We start from the raw sequence: 21149 nt of genomic DNA, 5'->3' as shown, positions 1-21149 counted from the left end.
GTGAGCATCCGATGTGTTGGTCGGTGGATTTTGTTCCCGTTGCACTCAGCCAGGCTGACTCGAGACATTCAAAACAATGACTTCACTGCAGAAGTATCTCAAAGAACACATCCTGTTGTACAAAAACTCATTGTGTTTGCTCACTGCAACATGAAAAATGAGCAGCCCAAATGAAAAACTGCTTCACAAATGTCTAACTTGGCAAAGGGCATTCTGGACCACAGACTGCTTCCGTGCAGCTGAGAGGGCTTTCAGCTCGTTCTCTCCCGCTCACCTCAAGAGCCACACAAATGTTGTGCTGGTGTTCACAAACAAGCAAACCACAAGTGAAACTGGTACAAACCAGCAAAACTGCAGTTCCTACCCAAACCACTAAGGTCAAGGTAGTGTTCTGGGCCACAGTAACCCAAAGTAGGTGCACACCAGAGCGCTGACACAAATCTCACATATCTTTTGGCACGAAAAAAAAGAGAGAAATGTGCAGAGAATGCACAAAAGCGAAGCGCTTGTTTGATCACTGAGACTTTATGATCTCTCTCCAGATTTAATGCATGAGCTATAAGCAATACAAAGATAGTGGAAACTCTAACTTCATTATCGTCATCTTCATAATCTCTTAGAAAAAAAAAAATCTTTGCACCTATGGTTTAACTTATTACAAAAGGGAAACTCGAGTAACGTGAAAAACACAAGAAAAGAGTGTGCTGTGGGTCTCAGAGCAGCACTGTGCTCCCCCACACTACCTTATCAACTTAAAGCTTTTGACGGCTTTGTAAAACAAATATTCCCCACCCACAAATACTTCACCCTCCCCCACTGCAACCGCTGATTGCTTGTACGGTATTATATAAAGCTCTTTTACTGCATATCTACAAACTCAACTTGTCTTTATAATTTTTTTTTACCACACCAAAGCCCCAACACTCTCTCCACAAACACAAATGGACACTAGCCACAGGCTGTTTGTGCACACACATTTATATGAGCCACTAAACCATTCAATGAGAAGTTGTCAAGTGCTTATTTTATCTTATCTTAGATATGACATGAAGATTTGTTCTCTAGTCACTCATTGGTATCTAATCTAGTGGGGGCCAGAAAAGGAAGGTAACATTTACTGTATTTTGGAGATGAGGAGGAAGTCTCTCACGGTCTCTTTTTAAAATATAGAAATCATTTGAGATTGAAACCCATACTTGACATGGCAGTATATGCAAGTAAAGGTTTTCTGTAAAATATTACACATATTGTTTCTCCTCTGTGTGAGCTTCTTCCTGCTGTGGCAGGGCCATTACTTCTCCAAGGACAGTCCAGCCAAGTGTTCATCTTCAGACAACATGAAATGTGAACACCATTAACAAAGTACACTCACAGTTTTTAGAATTAGAATCAATTAATAATAGACATCTATTTTCCAGAGTGATGTACATCCTTGTGTAGATACTTAAGTGCATTCAGGCACTGTTATTCATTTCAACCCAGCCGAAAGGAAAAGTCAAATTTGCATCTGTTTTATTTTGTGTTATTTCATCAGTTTTCTGTGAGGTTTCCGTGACCTTTATAGCTATTGTTAGCTCTGCCTGCACCACAAGCAGCCCACAGACACGGTGCGTGACATGGGAAACACACACAAAAAAGTTCCCCGAGCCCCTGAAGCTGTTTTTCTCCTGCAGAACACTGTTTTGTGTGCTACAGTGATTGTTTGGAAAGTCATTGCTTACCTGGTTGTTTTCTTTCTCCTTCTGTCATCTGTTTTTGTCTCAGCTATACGGCTTCCAGTCAAGCTACGAAGGTGATGAGCTCTCCTGTACAGATAAGAATCCCATCAAGTACAAGTTTAATGTAAGGGGGTCCTGTTGTGTTAGAAAAATACTTGAGACCAGATTGGTTATGAATCAGTACCTGATGATTTTGGATCTTTATTGTAGACTACTTGTTTCCAAGACTCAGATGCAATTAAACCAAAAGTATTAAGTTCTGCTTTACTGAAAATCAACATGAATAGCTTTGTGCAGTTTCCTGGAATTAAAATCCTTGGTCGTCATTCTGCTTTTCTGGATAAATCTTGGCTTCTATGAATTGAGCAATTCTTCACTTACTGGGAATAGCCATGCAAATGGTTTCATTTTCCTGCCTTACCGTTCATTTACATGTTTCACAGCTTGCTGCCATCCTGTGCAAGCTGACCACTGATTTTAATTTCGTCTTGGGGGTAAAACACACCATACTGCATGCCTGAATAACTATGCAGAATGCTATTTCAGTTATTTCTGAGGGAAAGACAAGCCAGCTTCTTGTTTACTAGTTTCACAAACAAGGGCATGAAACTCAAAAAAAGTGAACTAGCATATTATTTTTGCCGTAAAACTGGTGTGCTAAGCGGATGTGGTGTGATCACTCCACGGTGATCGAAGAGTGGTGAGTAAAGGCGCAACCACACTGAAGCCACACAGAGCAACTGAGAAAAGAGGAGTGCAGCCGTCTCCTATCAGAACAACAGGCCACATTTTAAGCCATCGACAGGGGGGCAATGATGTGTTTGTTGACCAGACCAAACTGCTCTCAAAGCAGAAAGCATGTGGGCAGTTCTTGATCTTAAAGCAGAGAAAATAAAGTTGGTAGAAAGAATAGAATTATATTTACTCATGACTGTACTTAAGTATTTCCATTTTATGCTATTTATTTTTATATTTCACGTGGAAGTATTGGACCCAATGTCATGTTAACATGGAAACTTGTAACTTGGCATGTTTCTCACGCACAAATACATGTTGCTGTGAATACTTAAGAGCTCCGATCTGTAATTAAGCATTTTTTCATACAGTGCTGTTCTCATTTAAGTAAAAGATGAAAATACTTCTTTTTAAGGAAAATTAAAGGGCTTCATTTTGACAAACTGAATTTAGAGCACATTTTTGTCATGGCGTGGGGGGATCATAAATGGTGTGAGTACCAGGTGCCAGGTACTGTTGGCAGCTGTGCACACTCCCTGACGTTCTATGTAAACACTAGGCTTTATACATAATAACATATTAACCTGCTGACAGCCTAATTCTGCATACTACACTATGAAAAAGGTCCCCTACTCTTAGAGACACCCAATAAGCTGTAATAAAATGTGTTATCTGGCAACTGTAATGCAAAATTAAAGGAGCTGTATGCACATAAATTTATTATCATTTGTTTAGGGGTAGTCATCAGCTGGAAACGAGTAACTGAATCATTATCTGAGCGCCGCTGATCTGCCTTCTATCAAAATTTGTCCAAACGTACTGTATGACAGTAAAACCAACACTCAATTCTGTGACAGTCTAAAAAATGTAATACTCTCAACTTCGCAAATGTATTATTTACCACACAGCAGTTGTATTGGATTTCCTTATCATGTCAGGTGTCCAGTTACTCTGACTGGATGATGTGACACTTGTAAAACTGCACTTCAGGAAACAAATGTACACATAGAATAAGTGCCTGTTACATCTAAATGTGCAAACATGTGTCATCATACATGTTCAAATCATTGCCACCACTTTGACTAGAAATGACACAACAGTAATATTACAGTTGCTCCAACGCTTACGTTAGAGCAACTGTAATATGCAGATGAGTAATAAGTAACAGTTTGGTGAAAGCACTTGATGGCAGCTCAGGCATGAGGTGTGAAAACCTCAGCTTGTACAGCTTGAATTTCAGAGCGGAAACAGATGAGGAGGCAAACACATTCAAGTGCAACACACTGCCCCCCGATGGCTTTAAACTGCACCTGGCAAGAAATCTATCACAGTACTTGTGTTTGTAGCTTGAAGTTCGCTGCACATCTGCGCAAACATGGTGTTGTATGGGCTGAATATTTTCTTCAACATTTCACATTGTGTATACATGTATGTCAAAGATTTTAATGATGCCATAGCAGACCGCAAACCACAGCAATAACACAAACATCAAGTGACGTAGTTATTCATTTTAATACATTTAAATTATCAAATGTTACCATCAGTGCCACTCTCAGCAGCTTACAGCATTTTCCATAGAAAATGAGAACACAGGCATTTTAGTAATTATCAAAATGTTCTAAAAATACAATAATTGGCTTGTTAAAGTAAAAGCATTTTGTTACACTCTATGTAGACAGATTTAGGAATTTAATGTGGAATTAGCTGGTAACTACACTTAAACACCTTGTGGTCCTATATGAGACTTATTCAACACAGTCAGTTGGCAAATACACTAAGCCAGCACTACTTCATTACTGCAAGGCGCTACCAGGGGAGAGATATAAAGAAACACTTGTAAAAAGAACCACAAGTTTGCTGCAAACGTAATAAAAAACAACCAAAGTTTTGTAAACATACCAGATTGCAATGAAACACAACTGTAACATCATTTGCACCTACAGCGTAACATCACCGACAGGCTGCACGGGAATCAATATGCTTGGGTGAGTCAGACACTGTTTGCAGCTGCACAGAGAGTGTCAGTCCGACCACAAGTAAAAATGCAGCAGGTCCAGTTTGCTGATGGTGGCCAAAGTAGCTGTCTACAGCAAAACAGTGCAAAGGTTAGTCAAGACAATAGAAAGTGGCAAAATTTAACACTAACTTATACAAGAGAACAGATATTCTCTTTGATCAGACACAAATTCTAACTGAAAAAAAAAGGTGTCATACGTAAGCTGCAGTTTTTCCAAAACAGAAGAAGCTTTTTCCTCATTAAATACTACTTCTCAATCCAGACAGTTTGAGAATCAAGGCTTCAAAGAAAAGCAGCACATTGTGAAGGGTCGATTCATGGCTCATCAGGCTTTGCTGGTCGCTTCCTCTCACTGTTGATCAGACATAACGTGCTACAGTAAAACACTGTATATAACACTGCCCGTAACTAAGTGGTAACAGGAAGTGTGCTAAAACATTGTTACTGTGAGGCAACCGCCTGCAGCTCATGCGTTTGTTGACTAGCTTGAACAAACAAATCAGACACCAAATTCGCCAAGCGTACTGTCACTTACACGAAGAGGACAGACAGGCGCCGCTGTGGCACATCTTTCTATTCTGCCTCTGCACTGTCTGCTTGTGACTGACTGAGTGGTGTAACCTAATATTTACGCTCCAAGCAACCACTGTGTTTGGTCTAGGCTTAAGGGAGTAACAGAAGCATCAGTTAGATGGTGGAACCTTAAACCTTTTGCTTCTCCAGAGTTACCGTCACCAGCGACAAGGCTTTGAAGTACTGATCAGCCTGGTGTTTATTTTGGTCTAGGGTCGACTCTCAGGACCTCGGTGAGCTTAAACCTCATCGTGTCGACTTCATCATCACTACAGAGGCACTCCAGTCAGTTTTTGAAGGCCCCGTAGCGGCTGGCTTTACTAATGAAGTTCTTGAGCAGGTCATGGTCCATGTCTGCAAAGGCCTGGGTCTGCGTGACAGCGGTTAGGTGGTTGACGCAAAACTTGAAGCAGAACTCCTCCAGGTCCTAAAAATGAAGAGGGCTGTCTGGTCAGTGCTGAGGAGTACAACTGACTAGCTACTGCTACTAGTAGCGACTAGCTACTAGAAGGCCCCCACCATCATGGAGTCTGACTGTGTTAGGGGCTATAAGCTTACCCGCGCCTCATACTTGACAGCAGCTGAGAGCAGAGTGATGGCGTTCTCCTCAGAAATGCCTCTCTTGATTGTTTCCTGGCATAACCTCTTCAGCCTCGTCTCTCGGTAGAACGTGGCCAAGTCTAGCAACCCTGCACACACAAGAACAGTACACAGATGAGGGCGTTTAGGACTTACTTCAAAGTTTTCTAGTGTCTAGTGTACATTAAGGGTGTTAAGGACTGCAGCCCATGTCTAGGCTTACCAATAGCATCCTCTGGTGGCAGGTTAATAGTGTCTGTGTAGAGGTACTCCAGAAAGGCTCTGTACACCAGGTATGAAAACTGGTGAATTTCTATGGCGTCCTCATCTGTTTCATTCAGCAATGTACGGAAATGCTCACACCTGGAGAGGGAAGAAAAGGGGCAGACTACTCAGGTGCATCCCAAAAGTGCATCCCACCACTATATACGTTGACAACCTTGAACAAGTATACAGAAACATCTTTGGGTCTTTTTTAAGAAACTGAAATTGTTACTGTTAGACTGTGTCAAAATGTGAAAACTCAAAGTATTAATATATTATTAGGACTAACTTCCATCTTATTGCCATAACACACTTCCTGAGGCAAAGCAGAGGCACTTTTAACCAAATACAGCCCCCTCTATTTTTTCATATTCGTACCTTATGGCCCTCTGCATTATAAATACTGATTACCATTTTCTTTCTTACATTTTCCCAAACTGCTCATCTCCAGTGGCTCAAAACATTACCTCTCTATCATTTCCTCTTAGCACATGGTTGAACAAACAAGCTGTCATTCTCTAGCGTATCATCTGCACGTGATCTTGCCAAAGCAGGCGCTTTGCACGGTTGTATATTTGTGTGAGCATGTGCACTAAGGCTGACTGCGCAGACAGTCTGGCTCCTTCCTCCTGACAGTGCAAAAGAGCAAGGGACTGCAATGCAGATACTCTGTGTCCAAGTGTGGTTATAAAAAGAAAAGCGGAAAACAATAGGTCTGTCTTTGCTTCCCCATGACATTAACAGGAAAGACTGACTCACAGATGGAGATTAAATATAGGCAACACAGCCTTCCATAGGTAACGAGTTGACTTCATTATCACAGAAAGATGGCTCCGTGTGCTCGCTGTGGTGATGGCTCCATATTTAACAAAATGATTTGTACGTATGTTTCTGTTCCTCTAAAAATCCCAGTGTGGTAAACCAAGCGTATTCATGGCTCATCAGGCACATCTGAATGTGAAAAATACACTCAAGTGACGAAAATGAAAGTCAGTATGGAGAAGCAGGCTGCTCTGGTGAGGAAGGAAGGGAAATCATCTCTTAAAGAGAGTCAAGTTTAAAGATGTATTTATGTTTACAACTGCAAAGTCACTACACAGACTCCATTAAATCTCACTAGAAGCAAATCTAAAGTATAAATAAAACAACTTATACTCTATCCTGACATCAAAACACTGAGTGGCAACCCGCTCTACTCTGCCTCTGATTGGCTACTACTCATTGTCTTCGTTGGTTGGGTTAGTCAGGTTTAGGCAGGAGTGAGATTGGTTAGAATTTAGGTAAGAATATCAGGGTAGGCCAATCAGAGGCAGAGTGGGGGAGGTCATGTCTTCGCCATCCTAGGAAAAAACTATCCGAGGGTGAGGCTGATTCATGACATGACAGAAAATGTGCTCCGTACCTGATTTTCAGCAGGGCTTTGTGAACATGGATACACTTCCCATCAACCAAGAACTTAAGGTCTGAAATCTCTGGGCTGTCAAACTCCTTCTTCAAAGACTGGGCAACAGTCAGGTAGTCATCACCATCTGGCAAAAATAAAGGAAAGAAAGTTTTCTTTTTGTTTACTGTGAAATGCCAACCTGTCTTTAAAAACATACAGCACGCCTCTGCACAGGGTAAGCAAATGCATTGTTTTATCACCATCCCATGTATTACAATTAAAAATGATGCATGTTGACCTCGTATGTATGACTCTCTCTACCAGACTTTGTAAAAAATGAAATTCAAGGCAATCACAGATTTAATTGGAGTCACTGTTCATCCAACACTACAGTTGAACATGTAACAGACTGAAACAGATCACACTCCAGACGCTTGTTAGTTTCACAGATTTTTCAGACGGATGTCATCAACAAAATGGAGCGTGAATCTCAAAATGAAGATCTCAAACTGACGTGTTTATGCTCCTCAGTGTCATTTGACTTCCATGAGATAAATTAGCACACGTATGACGGTTTGATGTGGACAGGAAACAGAATATCCTGTTTATTTCTCAGACCACTTCCAGGAATTTTCACCTATGACAAACATGTGGTCTCTGCGCTGCTTAGTTGAGTCTGAGTAAATGGGACAATATTAAATGTTTCATGAAAAACGGTAAATCTTTACATTCCTCTATCACTCTTACCTACTGAGAGGAGGTGCCACGTGACTGCCGGAGTGGCGAAGCAAGCAAACACATCGTCTGTGCTGCTGAAATGGGTGAGGTGGGGGCTGGCAACAGCCTGACCTCGACACTGACCCCACATCAGAATCTGCCCACTCTGGGTCTTGGCCGCTGACGTGTGGCTGGTGTGACATGCAGCCACCTCCACCATCCTGAGGACAAAAACAGAACTCAAACCATAAAGTGCGACAATATACAGCCTTCTTGTGCAGACTGTATGTTGAAATAAGTCAAATGTGGCTGAGGGGCAAAGGAGGCATTCTATCACAGACATATAAAAGCAGATTTTGACAGTGAGCAATGCTTCTTTCATAACACTCTGACTCTAGAGCCAGACATCACTCCGTTTTTACTCTGTGATGTTAAAGCACATACAGTGACAGGCAAAAGTCCGGGCATCCCTGATCAAACATTCTGGTACTGTGAACAGCTAAGAGAGAGGAAGATGGGCTAATATAATATATATTCATAAAGTTAAAGATGAAACATCCTCTTGGGTATTTAAGCAAGATTAGTGCATTATTTTTGTTTTGTAAAATTTTAGTGGGAACAAAAGGAAAAGAGCGGCAGACAAAAGTGTGGCCACACCGAGAGATTTGAGCTCTGAGATAACTTTTACCAAGGTCTCTCACCTTAATTAGCATGTTGGGGCTATAGCTTGATCACAATCGTCATTACGAAAGGTCAGGTGATAATTTCAATGCTTAGAAATACTGTGACTCCTCAGACCTCCTCTGACCACTGTTCTACTGTGCAGCAACACCTGCACAAATATGACCTGCATGAAAAAGTCATCAGAAGAAAACCTTTTCCACGTCCTCACCACAAAATTCAATGTCAGACGTTTGCAGGGCAACATCGAAACAAGCCTTTGGAAAAGTTAAACAGAGCTTTATGGCTGCAATGAGCAATGCAATGTTTGGAGAAAAAGGGTGCAGAATTTCATGAAAAGAACACCTCTCCGTCTATTCAGCACAGGGGTGGATCGATCATGCTTTGGGCTCGTGTTGCAGCCAGTGGCACAGGGAACATTTCACTGGCAGAGGGAAGAATAGATTCAATCAAATACCAGCAAACATCACACTGTCTGTAAAAAGGCTGACGATACAAAGAGGATGGCTTTTACAACAGGATAATGATCCAAAACACACCTCAAACCCCACAATGGACTATCTCTACAGGCATGAGCTGAAGACTTTGGCATGGCCCTCACAGTCCCCCGACCTTAACATCAACGAAAATCTGTGGACTGACCTCAAAAGAGCAGTGCGTGAAAGATGGCCCAAGAATCTGAGAGCTAGATGCCTTTTGCAAGAAGAATGGGCAAAAATCCCCCAAACAAGAACTGAAGGACATTTAACGAGCTACAAAAAGCATTTACAAGCACCCCATGTGTGTAAGTACTGACCATGCAGGGGGCCCAAACATTAGCTTCCCTTTTATGTTATTTTAAATGTGTAAAAGATGGAAACACAAAGGTAATCTTGCTGAAGCTGTTGAAGAAATGTGTCATCTTTAACTTCATGACTTGGAAATGAGATCATCTTTTACTCGCTTTGCTATTTACCAACACAGACTGAAAAACATGAATCTGTCAGGATCTTGTCACGCGACCCTCAGTGACCCGCTGTGGTGGCAGAGAGGTGTCGCTGCTAATTGAGGCAGGGGTAAAAATAAAGTACTAACCTCTCCTTGTCTGTGTTTATTAGAGTGGGGAGAGCTTGGTTACTCTTATTGCCCGTTCCCAACTGCCCATACGAGTTGGCTCCCCAGGCGTAAACAAACCCCTCATCTGTAAGGGCCAATGTATGTGCATATCCACAGGCAACCTGTTCAATTCAAGGAAGAGAGTAATTAAGCACTGACTCAAATGAATAATGAAAAATGGAGCTTTATGAGATTCATCTCTCTGTAAGCTCTTACCTGGACGATGTTGACACCTTGGAGAGCGGCGATCCTGCATGGGGTCTGCTGGTTTCCATTGTTGCCCAAACCCAGCTGCCCATTGCAATTGTAGCCCCAGCCATAGATCTACAGACAGGGGACACATTTGGACGTTGCAAATGCTACATCAGGGCATTAGTGAGGGATGCTTTTCTTCAGGGCTAATTGTGTTCACGCCTACATTAGCTTTTATTTGCATATTTTAAACACGGTAAAAATCTAATAGTGCAAGAAACTCATTGACTACAAACTGTGATGAACACTGTCTTCTTCGTGGAGGAAACAGGGACTTTTGGGTGCATGGGGAAGTTAAGTTAGGGTAAAATGGCTCTCATGTAGAAACTGCTTCATTCATGAACATTTTATGCTCAGGTGTGATAGACATTTGCAGCAGTCAATGCTCCTGAGTGCCAAAACGCTGACCTACTGATAGCACTGATTCATGCTCGTCATAAACATCTGCAGATTGATGTGACCCATTACCTCTCCATTGTCCAGTACAGCCATGGAGCAGAGCTGACCACAGGCTATGTTAACCACCACTTTGTTCTGCAGGCAGCTGCTGACCCGGCGTGGTGTCGGCTGGTTGGCAGTGGACCCAGAACCTACTTGGCCTGAGTTGTTGTAACCCCATGCGTACACCTGAACACAGAGATAAATGTTCACTGTCCCAGTAAACAGAGATTAAGCAGAAAGAAAGTAAAGAAAGGGCAGAACTTACCTCTCCATCAGTTGTGAGGGCAATAGTGTGATGGGAGCCACAGGCCACCTCTGTCACTCTCTTGTTGAGGAGGTTGGTGGACACGAGGGCAGGGGTCAGTCCGTGGTTGGTGGTCCCATTGCCCAGCTGGCTGTAGCCATTGTGTCCCCAGGCAAAAACCTCTCCATCTACACAGCAACCAGCAAACAGTGGTTAATATTTTATTAATAGATAAGAAGCAGTTGACTTCACATTCAGTGTTTCCAGATGCTGTTAAAGGTTTGGTTAATGGTTATGGTTTGTATGTACAACCATTCTAATTATCACATTCTGTTTTATTTATGTTTTACACGGTGTCCCAACTTTTTGGGGGTTGAAGTCGAATCAACTTGTTATTTGTGATGTCATTCCTATTCCTCCTGAGGAAATTTCCTCTCAGGGACAAACAGAAGTTTTGTGAACTGGATTACCTGCAGTAGCGATAACCACATGCGGTCCTGTTCCATAGCTTAGGGACACAATCTTCTTTCCACACAAGACATCGATTCTGCGCGGCTCAATCGTGCTTTGAAGGTCTCCGAGCCCCAAACAGCCGCTGCAGTTGGTACCCAGAGCAAAAACCTGCAGAGACCAAACATCCCTCAAATGGTGCTGATACTTATAAACGCTACAGTCTGATGTTTACTGATAAATACAGACACATCAGCAAACACAAAATACTGAGTGAGACAGCATACTGGGAGGAAACTAAATAATATCAGCACTCCATTACTAGGACTTAAATTATGATTTTAAATAATGGAAAAGTCAAATGTGTGAAAAGTCATTTCTTAGTGTCCCCTAATGAATTTTGAATAAGGAAATTTTCATTATAGCTAATTGTTTTTTGATTCATTGTATAGATTCTCTAAAATTTCAGAAAACAGGGAAAATTTTCTTTCGCAATTTCACAATGCCAAGAAGGTTCTGACAATCAATTTTGTGTCAGTTGACTAAATGATTAACGGACTAATCATTTGAGCACCGTTCAAGTCCAAATAAGACTACTGCAACCAAAATGTAGCCTTTAGCCTCTAGATCTGATTTCCCAGAATGTGTGTGAGCCGTATGAAATAATATCAACTCACATGGTGGGGAACATAATGTAACCCACTATTTTAAGTGAAATCCACCAACATATTATTTACAGATCAAATGAATCCTCCAAAACATAAACTGTTTGGGCCACAGGGACAAACACACGAGCAAGGGCTGCAAGATGAAGCATGCTCGACACCTTTCAACAGGATAAAAATGGAGCTTGCTTGGGTATTAGCTAAAGATAGCCTCATTCTATCTGCTTATCCCTGTGCCTGGAACTGCACCCTGTGTCAGCCGGAGAGTGAGAGGCCTGCAGCATGTTTATATCCACCTCCAAATACGAAATAATCAAACCTATATTGTGAAAGGAGACTGTCAAGTCTTACAACACATCTTAATGTAAACGAGGGGATTAAAGCACCCTTGCTTAAAGCCTAAGTGTTACCTCATCATTAACTGTGACATAGAGGGCTTCATTTGCAGCACTGCCAAAGACACAAGCCTGCCGGATAAGCCGTAGTTCCTCAGGAGGAAGGAGTGCAAACACTGGCCACTTCCCCACGTCCAGCATACTACTCAGCTGTGAAATGAGGAGAAAAAGCTGTTTAACAGATGTGAATGTGACTCATACAGACATTTATTTCAAAGTATATATAGTGTAGAGAAAGATGGAGAAAAGGAAATGGAAAGATGAGAATCAAAGAGTCTTCTTCTAACGTGTTTCTTCCCTTACCAAAGCATTGTTGGACAATGTCTCAAAAAAAATAACAAAGTGAAGTAAAATGCTGAGTCACAATCAAGCAGGAATTGTTTGTATCAAAGTCACTTCTGCTCCAATTAATAAATTCTAGATTGCATACAAACTGCTGCTGCTGCTGTTGTTGTTGTTGCTGTTGTTAGTACAGTTATTAGGAAATAGAAAATGGCAAAAATCAGACCAAAAGAAGGCCAAACTTGACTGCAGGATGAGTATGCCAAGAGGAAGCACTCAGTAAATGGACATTAAGAATTGTCCGGTCTGTACCAACAAATGTATAAAGTAAAAAACAGGGAAGATAAATTATCCAACGAGGTTTTCAGTGTCTCAACAGTGCCCAACTCAGACAGCAACTGGGCTCTGAGCCCAGTTTTGCAGACAGATTATGTTTGTTGAGTGACGTAAACCCGTGTTTACTGACAGAATGCGTATATCACCTCTGCATGTGTCTTTATGTGATCATATCTAAATCTTAATTAAATATTTCCAGTAAAATGGCCAAACCACGTGTCAAGGATGCACTCTTCTTTCCAACCTTCATCTTTATCTTCACAGGCTGGTGTAAGCAGTCCACATACACTTAGAAATAGATTTCATGGGCTATGTATTTAATAGAGATTAAATATCATCTTGAGTCTTTTTCCAAAATCAGTGTTTGCTAATGAAACCTACGTGTCTCCTTAGGTAAGAGTGCCTTCGTGCAAACGCATATTAGACTAGGTAAAAAGGCATTTAGAGGGAATAGCATATTTAATATGACTGAGATTATGAAGCAATTTCCAGCTGAATAAGCGCCAGGCGCGCAAAACTCGACTCTATCACGAGCAGAACATTAAAGTGTCAGAACGCTCTGAAATGGCCTTTTTAATAAGTTACTGTAACATGTGGCAACACTTGATTGTGTCTCAGTGAACAATAGCATGAAGTCGCTCTTTATATGAGCCAAGACCTTATGAACGCCACCCTCTGCAACCACACACCGATGTAACGATGTGTCCAGCACTTCAAATCAACAAATGCCAAAGAGGACACAAGTAAACAACGCAAAACAAACTAGTTGTGTTGCGTTCTAAGACTTGCAGTCTGAGTTTACAAGCTAGCGGCATCAATTTTGCTAATGTAGTATCAGTAGTAGCATCAGCGGCAGCGTAACGATCAAACTATCAAACAAAAAACTATTAAACTTGTTAGCGTGAGGGGTGTTGTTGCTTCAGGAAGGTGCTGATGGTTTAAACTACTGACGTTACCTTGCTGTTGTTCTAGCTAGTGTTTCGTCCGCGATGTCGTTTTCTGATAAATGAACACCGAAAATTGAAAAAATGTCAGCCAACATATTTGGCGAATCAAGTTGCTGATGCAGTCATCTTGGCAGTCTGGTGCGGGTCTTGTTTCATGTCAGTCGCTGTGGTTGCACCTTGGTGTAGTTAGCTTTGATCGCTACACCACCGACTGAGAAAAACACACAACACCACCTTACTTCCTGTAGTCAGGTGGTGCGTTCACAGAACGTCGGAGCTGGGAACCTCACATGTTTATTATTGCCAAAAATACCAAGGGCTTTCCAACAAGAGCGATTACCATTATCTAACTATTAGTTATAGACTTTGGGTTTTGAGAGGTTGTTCTCAGCATAAAAGTGCTTAATACGTGGATTTTTTTCCTCATTATTTTTAAAAGCAGTTCGATAATATATCATTCTTGATTTTTAATATTAAAAATGACAATAGACTTTAGAATCCATGACAAATAGTAATTAGTATTTCACATAAGTCACATAATGTTTGACTGATTTTAGGAAGAAATGGAAGCAACAGTGTTTCAAGGCCTGACTTTAAAACATTTTGGGTAATGAGTTGGAGAAATGGTATGCAGCTTATTTAATTTTTATATGTACTTGTATTGATTCTAGCATCATAACACTTATATATGTTCTGTCTATATATCATCAGATGCATCAAATGTAGGTTCATTCATGACAATTTCTCTATATTTCCATGACTATTTTTATTTTTAAATGACTCTGTGTATTGTGCCCTATATCATCCTCTTTTGCTTCATGAGGTCAATTTGTTTTTTGGTTTTGTTTATGCTGCTAAATACTTTATTACACATCTGTATAATGCCTGTTTATCAGAAACATCAAACACCTAACTCTACTTACAGAAACTGCAAAGAAAACAGAAAAAGCAAATGCTGTGAGGGATAATAAGACACATATGTCTATAGAAAACAACAGTCAATTCTTTGCCTCAAGCTGTCATCTGAAAGTGAGCTTTGTTTACGTTTTGAACAGTTTTGTGGAAGAAAATTTCTTTTCACTTCAGCTTCTTTGCAGAAACAGCACGGTCCGCCTTTATAAGGTCCAGCAGGTGGAGCCATGGGTATCTCAGTCTTTGTGCATGTCAGTGCGTGACACATTGCACTTGATGATGCCAAAGCTTTAAAAACCCTCATTTGACATGCACATATTTTATTTTAAGATAAAATCATATGGGTTGGTAAGTATAAAATGTGAAGAATTTATTCATTTTCAAATACATACATTTCCATTTTCATGGGCACCTTTGGGTGGACAAATTGCAGCTCGGTACATTACAAACTTATTAGATGTGTGTTTGTTTCTTGGCTAAGATAAAACCATGCGATTGACATAAGTAATTTAAAGCAACAAATTGTAAAACTGTCCATTAAGCTAATGTTGAACATTGATTTTTGATGTGTTTATTTCCAGTTTATTTAAAGGCATGCCTACTTATTATTCCAGTACGGTAATTACAGTTTCTGTACAGGAAAATGAAAATGAATGAATACCAATTGCACCCTTTAAAGACGAGCTGATACTGTTAAGGTGGACCGGAAACTTCCAGAAAGAAGCCGGTACCTGTTCCGCGTTGTCTGAGGATATCGGCAGCACGGCACGGCGACACTGGGCCTTGCAGGATCACATACGTGAAGCAAATGTGGTGTTCTCAGTTTCAGCTCACAGACATGATTCTCGACTGACTTGGTGGACAAACCGCTCACAGACACGTCAACCTTAAAGTCTTCCTTAAAACGATGAAAACGTAGGTAGACGGATAAAGTTAATTTTAATTGCACAGGCTAAGTACCACGTCCATGATCCTAACATAATACAAACAATGTGACAATATTATGTTCATCTTAGCTATCTTGGAATTTGGGATTCGTCATGATTTGCTGTAATACGCATGCGCACATAGCCCTGCAAGCAATGGCGAAATTCCTGACTTTTATGCGAGGAGCAGGGTTGGATGGAAAGTTATCTCGATAAAATTGGCAATTAGGCTAACATTATCGATACTTGGCATCGTCACTGTTGCTCGCTTGTTACTTCGGTCTGTTTTAGGTGTCGCCAGTGCGAGCGATCGTCGTTCATATAGCGAGTAAAGCACATCTTCATCTTGCTAACTATTAGCTAGGTAGCATTAGGAAGCTAACGCTAGCATGTCACATTTTGCCGTGTCTTGTGTTTATCTAGGTAGCTAGCAAGTTATCCGTCTTAGGTGTAGCAGAAAGTAGCTGGTCATCCGAGCTTGCTGACGTTCAACATTTCGGGGAGAGCTGCATAAGAATCATCACTGTGCATCGGCGTGTCAGACTAACGTCACTGCTGCTGTGTCGACTGACTGAGTGAGTAACGTAAGCTGCGCTATTGGTAATAACTCACTTGTGTTGCTGTCTAACGTTACCGTGAATTAACGGTGTCTCTCAAGGGAACTTGAAATAAAATCTAAAGTTGTCGTGTGTTAACTATCTGATTGCAATGTTATGTTGCACTCGGATAAAGAACAGCTAAGACGTTACGCTAAACACACCTGTAGCGAGAGTAAACAATTGTCTTGGCTGCGAGGTAGCTAGCCATGTTAACGTAACGTTAGCTACGTCAAATAAGGAGCATTTCCTCTGAACATTGACTGAGTGACAAGTTAAATGTAACCGAGTTCGTGTCTTTAGTTGTTAGATTTGGTAAGAATACGGTTAATGGAGCCATAGGGTTAGCTTAGTGGCTGACGCTAAGGCTAAGTGAAATTACGTTACTTGCATTAAAAGGATAACCAGCTGTTACACCGTGTTGAAGCTAGCTGCCATAGAAATCTTAAAACCTGGATACATTTTAATCGTCACTAGAAACTGGCCAAGCAAGCAGAGTTCCCAAATCATTGTTACACGTGAACACTTATTTTTCCTTCCTTGTTATCATAATTTTGTCTTTGTCTAACTTATTGCTTAACAATGGGGGGAAAAACAAGCTACACAGAATATCCTATTATTGTAGCTGTTCAGGGTGTTTTCCCTGTTTCACCAAAACTGTAACTGAGAAACAGCTGTTGTGTCCGTGTGGACTGATTTCTCAGCCACAGTCAAATATGATGTACAGTCAGGGCAGCAACAGATGTGACCACAGTCTCGATATAGAAGTAACGTTATCTGTGCTGCAACAGGAAAGGCTGTGTGTACTGTAGGTTGTAATACAATGCACCCAATGGGAGTTTAACAAAAGGATAAAATAGATATTTTTGCTGCTTTTTAGTAGGAGGTATTGGTGATTTCTGATGATTTATCAGCACCTCATATAGTGACATCTCTTCCTAAAGAAAGCATAGGAGCAAAGAGGGGAAGGCACCCACACAATGGGTTCATATTGTATCACAGGTAAAATGGCACTCGTGCAATCTTCACAGGTAACTCCAAGTACGTAATAACTGGAAATAACAAAACACTTTGTGATATCATATTTGGAAAATGTATAAATAGCTCTTCATTCAGGTCTTCATTTCCTGTGTGACAATAGAATGCCACTTGTGGTTAGTTGTAAAGAAGAGAAGTGCCTGTGATCAGGGATCCCTCCTTTGTTACTTCTCCTTTCACTGACCCCTTAGTAACTGTTGTGAGTGTGTTTCTGATAGATCATTTTAGATTTGATCATGGATTTACTTGAAGTCGTCTTATGTTGTGGAGTAATATGTGATTGTAATGTAAGTGATTGCAGTGATTGATTTGGAGGCCTAATGAAGGAGCCTGCCATCATCTAAGCCTGCTGGGGATTCCAGGCTAATGTTGGCCGTCTGCTGTAGCAGTAGCTCTCTTAAAGCCAGTTCATTGACCGTCGCACTGTAAACTGACTTTGTTGTTTAAGCTTAAGGAGGGGAGGGGCTAAAGCGAACAGATAAGCCAGATCACTGTGAGGTTTAGGGGCGCATGCGTGGGATTGTAATTAGGTTCAAGGACACATGTTACATTTCTCTCATGGTGTTCTGTTGTTCTTGATAGAATTTTTTCTGGGTCATGTAATCTTTTCACAAGTTTTTTTCCACAAGTGGTCAGTCCTTAGTGCGGCCCTTTGGCTTTTTAGTCTTATTTCATTGCAGTCTCATCTGTGTCTTCCTTGGATCCCTCACAGGGTTTGACTTGACATGGGTTTATGTGTAATCCCTCTTGGTTGATTTGCGTTCTTTGATTGCTCGAATTTAAGAGGCAGTATATGCCTTCATGATCAGCTTTTGGATGTTTGTGTTTGTTTCTTATGTGAAGGATGTGAGAACACATTTTACAGCAGTGGGTAATGGCACCTCATGAGGTCCCTTTTCAATGTTTACAATCTTGATGTGATTTATTGCTGTTAATACAGTAGCTTAGTTTGCTTTATCTCAACAACAGTTGAGAGACACTGAGAGAGCACATTTGGATCACATCACAGTAAACTGATAAGCTCTCACTAGTAGACTGCTTCAGATAAACTTCTTTTTGGGTATATCTTTGGCTTGCCATATGAGTTTGTGATTTTTCATATGGACTATTCAAGATTTGAACAGGAGTAATAAACATCACAGACTCCCATAATGATACAACTGGGAGTTTCTGATTACTTTTACCTACACTGCATGCTTTAATTCTATTAAAGAAAACTCTGCCTCTGCATGACTGGTAGTGGAAAATGACATGTTGTTTGTGATGTTATGATGTTTGTCAAATTTCCACTCAGCGCCATTCAGCTTGTCACTATGTTTTTAATTGGAAACAGTTGTGCATTTTGAGGTTATTTGCCTCATGCCTGATGTCTTGTATACTGGTGAAGGCAGAATATTAAATCACTAAATATAGACCTTTATGTCATCATAAAATGGGAGGGAAAAAAAATTCCCAACATGGAAGATTGCAAATGGGTCTTACTGCCCAACAGTCATATCCAAATAATATTTGCATAATCTTTCTGAGTTCTTGCAGCAACTCTCAACATTGTTTTAGATGTTTCGTAGTGACCAATATGATTCTATCATGGTCTGTTTTGTGCACAGTTGTGTCTTTTAAAAGGAGTCACATCCCAATGTTGTAAAATGTATTTGATGATGTGCTCATACTATATGTTAGCATAGGGGGGAGAGAAGCCTCATCCGTAGAACATTGTGGTTATTGATAGCTGTGTTGTTGTTGCAGGAGTACCTCTTCAGTGGTGTGAATGAGGGAGACATGGCAGACCACACCCCACCTCTGGAGTCCGGCCAGCTTCTCAGCCCTGAACTCCCAATCCTGGCCTCACCACCACCCCCAGCCATGGTTAATGGGGAGGGCCCCCAGCAGGTACACTTTGACTTCTTTCTCTCTGCCATTAGTCACACTTGCGGAATCAAGTCTATAATGTCCAAATTGACTTTTAGCAATCTGCCATGTAATTTTAGTCAAAAGAAATTTTTTAGAGGTGCTGCTGGCTTGTTTTGTCTGTCTTGAAGTCTTCAGTTGTTAAACTGCTGTGTGGCTGTTAAAGCCCTTATAGCACATGCTAGCATTTGTGTGCTTTTCAGAAATAATAGAATAATGGTAACACTGGACTGCTTTTTGGAAGCAAGAATATTCATTCCTTAAAGTACAACAGCATACTATATGTTCGTCTTGTGAAACCTGATGTGTTTCGTGGCTTGTTTCAGGTGCTAAACAAACTATGCAGACATGGTTCTTACTCAGATAAGTACTGAAACAACTCAAACAGATTTTCTGCCGTTTCTTCAGCTGCTCATGGAATGTATTTTAAAGGCAACAGGTGCTTGTTAGCTGTGAACCACATCTCTCTCAGTTTTGACAGTAGCCTGTGCTGTATGGGTTATGGGGTGATATCCGCACCATCTCTTGTGAGTATCAGAGTGAAATTGAGTGGCCCAGACAAGCCTGGGTGATTTCCCTGTCATTTTGATGGTCATCAGTTCGATTTGCTTAAGTTTCCATGACTTCCTGGGGGATGGCATGGAACCTCACAGCGATCTCTTTTCTGTCATTTCCTCAGTCTTAGGCAGTTTGTCTAGATAAGGCTTGCTAATATTAGCGCTGCCCTATAAACATGCCTTTCCAGCCACCCTGTCATTTTCCACAGTGGAAAAACCCTCACCTGAATCAGGTTTTGTTCACGTAGAGATCAGATTTTACTGGTTGTGTTGGGCTGTGAGGGTGTTGTTCTCATGGAATTCGGTTACCTTCCCACCTCCCACAAAGGTTACCTGATTATCTGTACGTGTCCCCTGTCAGTGTTTACAGTGTTTTATGAGAGCTAGAGGAATGAAATCCTGCTGATCCTTCCTGGCTTACATCATTACCACCCTGCTGCTCAGACCAATTTGAGACACTGCATGTTTATGATCACTGAAATGTTCTGAAATGTGTTCCTATGAGGAGGAATAACAAGTATCGGATAACACAGAGCAGTTACAGTGTTTTTAAACCACAGCTTGTGACGTTGTTTTTGCATTAGAGGTGTTTGTGTCCCTCTCAGGCAAATCAATACCAAGATACATGGTCTATAATTGAATACAGAAACAGTTAATTGCTATTGAGCTAAGATTTTATATGTATTTTTTGTAGAATAAATGTTATTAGGTTTAAATCGGAGTAGATAAAAACAAACATCATCAATGGCAAAATGACAAAAAAATAGTTTTAAGAATCAGTTACCAAAATAAATACAAACAGGAACAGTGGACAGTGATACACCAGACAACTTTTTGAGTAGTACTCATTGCATTTGTGTTTTCACTGAAATGATGCCAGAACTGGATATTGTGCCGGGGTCAGTATAATCCGTCTGGATCAATAATTTTCAACAATGCTGTATTGTGCACGTCCTGCCAAATAAAATGTTTTTTTACTTCAGTGATTGTCTGGGTGTGAGTGTGCAGTTGCTAATGCTAGCATGGTTAGCCTGGTTAGTATTGACTTCTTCATTAAAATTGATACTCAAGGCAGCATAACTGAGAATCTGTAAGGACCTTTAAGGTTTATGGAGTACCAAATGTCTTTTTAAAGTATTTTATGGTTGTTTCTTGTTTTGCATGGTTCTAACTTGATCAAAGAACTTTGAAACGTCTGTATTGCTTGATCTTTGGTTCTGAATAGAATTTGTCACATATATGATTCTTCGATCAGTTTTCTCATAGATCTCAATTCCTCTTTGCACACCTATCTTCACAGTGTCTGTGATTTTGATTGTTTAGACCTTTTTATTGCATTACTCATTAGAAACTGGCATAAATCCGATGTTTTCTCCTACTAAAAGGTGTTTTTAAGTGGTAGCATTTTTCTTCCTTGAGAAAGTTCACACGACGAAG

At 40.8% G+C, this 21149-nt stretch overlaps 2 protein-coding genes across 3 annotated transcripts in view; one reads left to right on the top strand and one right to left on the bottom strand.

Annotated features, from left to right (window-relative positions):
• Positions 1 to 3950: 3950 nt before the first annotated feature.
• Positions 3951 to 14029, bottom strand: rcbtb2 (regulator of chromosome condensation (RCC1) and BTB (POZ) domain containing protein 2). 2 transcript variants are annotated; one of them, XM_076735650.1, is made up of 12 exons: positions 13785 to 14029; positions 12226 to 12360; positions 11171 to 11321; positions 10722 to 10888; positions 10484 to 10642; positions 9980 to 10087; positions 9743 to 9885; positions 8018 to 8208; positions 7289 to 7415; positions 5846 to 5985; positions 5602 to 5732; positions 3951 to 5470 (listed from the first exon to the last, which is right to left on the bottom strand). In XM_076735650.1, exons 2-12 carry the CDS (start codon positions 12349 to 12351, stop codon positions 5330 to 5332), a joined length of 1584 nt encoding a protein of 527 aa, XP_076591765.1. In that variant the 5' UTR covers positions 12352 to 12360; positions 13785 to 14029; the 3' UTR covers positions 3951 to 5329. The 2 variants fall into 2 exon arrangements, with proteins under 2 accessions (XP_076591765.1, XP_076591766.1); XM_076735651.1 differs by lacking the exon at positions 13785 to 14029 and adding an exon at positions 12514 to 12615.
• A 1705-nt stretch (positions 14030 to 15734) lies between these two features.
• fndc3a (fibronectin type III domain containing 3A) overlaps positions 15735 to 21149 on the top strand; it is a 44177-nt gene continuing 38762 nt past the window's right edge. The window contains exons 1-2 of the mRNA XM_076734650.1: positions 15735 to 16188; positions 18994 to 19137. Coding sequence (XP_076590765.1) covers positions 19027 to 19137 — 111 coding nt within the window. The 5' untranslated portion in view covers positions 15735 to 16188; positions 18994 to 19026. The remainder of the gene's footprint in view (positions 16189 to 18993; positions 19138 to 21149) is intronic.

The sequence above is a fragment of the Chaetodon auriga genome, chromosome 7 (assembly GCF_051107435.1).
Source record: "Chaetodon auriga isolate fChaAug3 chromosome 7, fChaAug3.hap1, whole genome shotgun sequence".
Classification (NCBI taxonomy): domain Eukaryota; kingdom Metazoa; phylum Chordata; class Actinopteri; order Chaetodontiformes; family Chaetodontidae; genus Chaetodon; species Chaetodon auriga.
The sequence above is the reverse complement of the archived record's forward strand: the minus strand, read 5'-3'. Positions and strand labels throughout refer to the sequence as shown.

Excerpts from the sequence above, each read along its gene's own strand:
- rcbtb2 (XM_076735650.1), bottom strand. The coding sequence starts at position 12,351 with ATGCTGGACGTGGGGAAGTGGCCAGTGTTTGCACTCCTTCCTCCTGAG. Across the intron at positions 11,322-12,225 it reads ATGTCACAGTTAATGATGAG|GTTTTTGCTCTGGGTACCAA; the intron begins GTAACACTTAGG and ends TGGTCTCTGCAG. Across the intron at positions 5,471-5,601 it reads CTGTCAAGTATGAGGCGCGG|GACCTGGAGGAGTTCTGCTT; the intron begins GTAAGCTTATAG and ends CTTCATTTTTAG.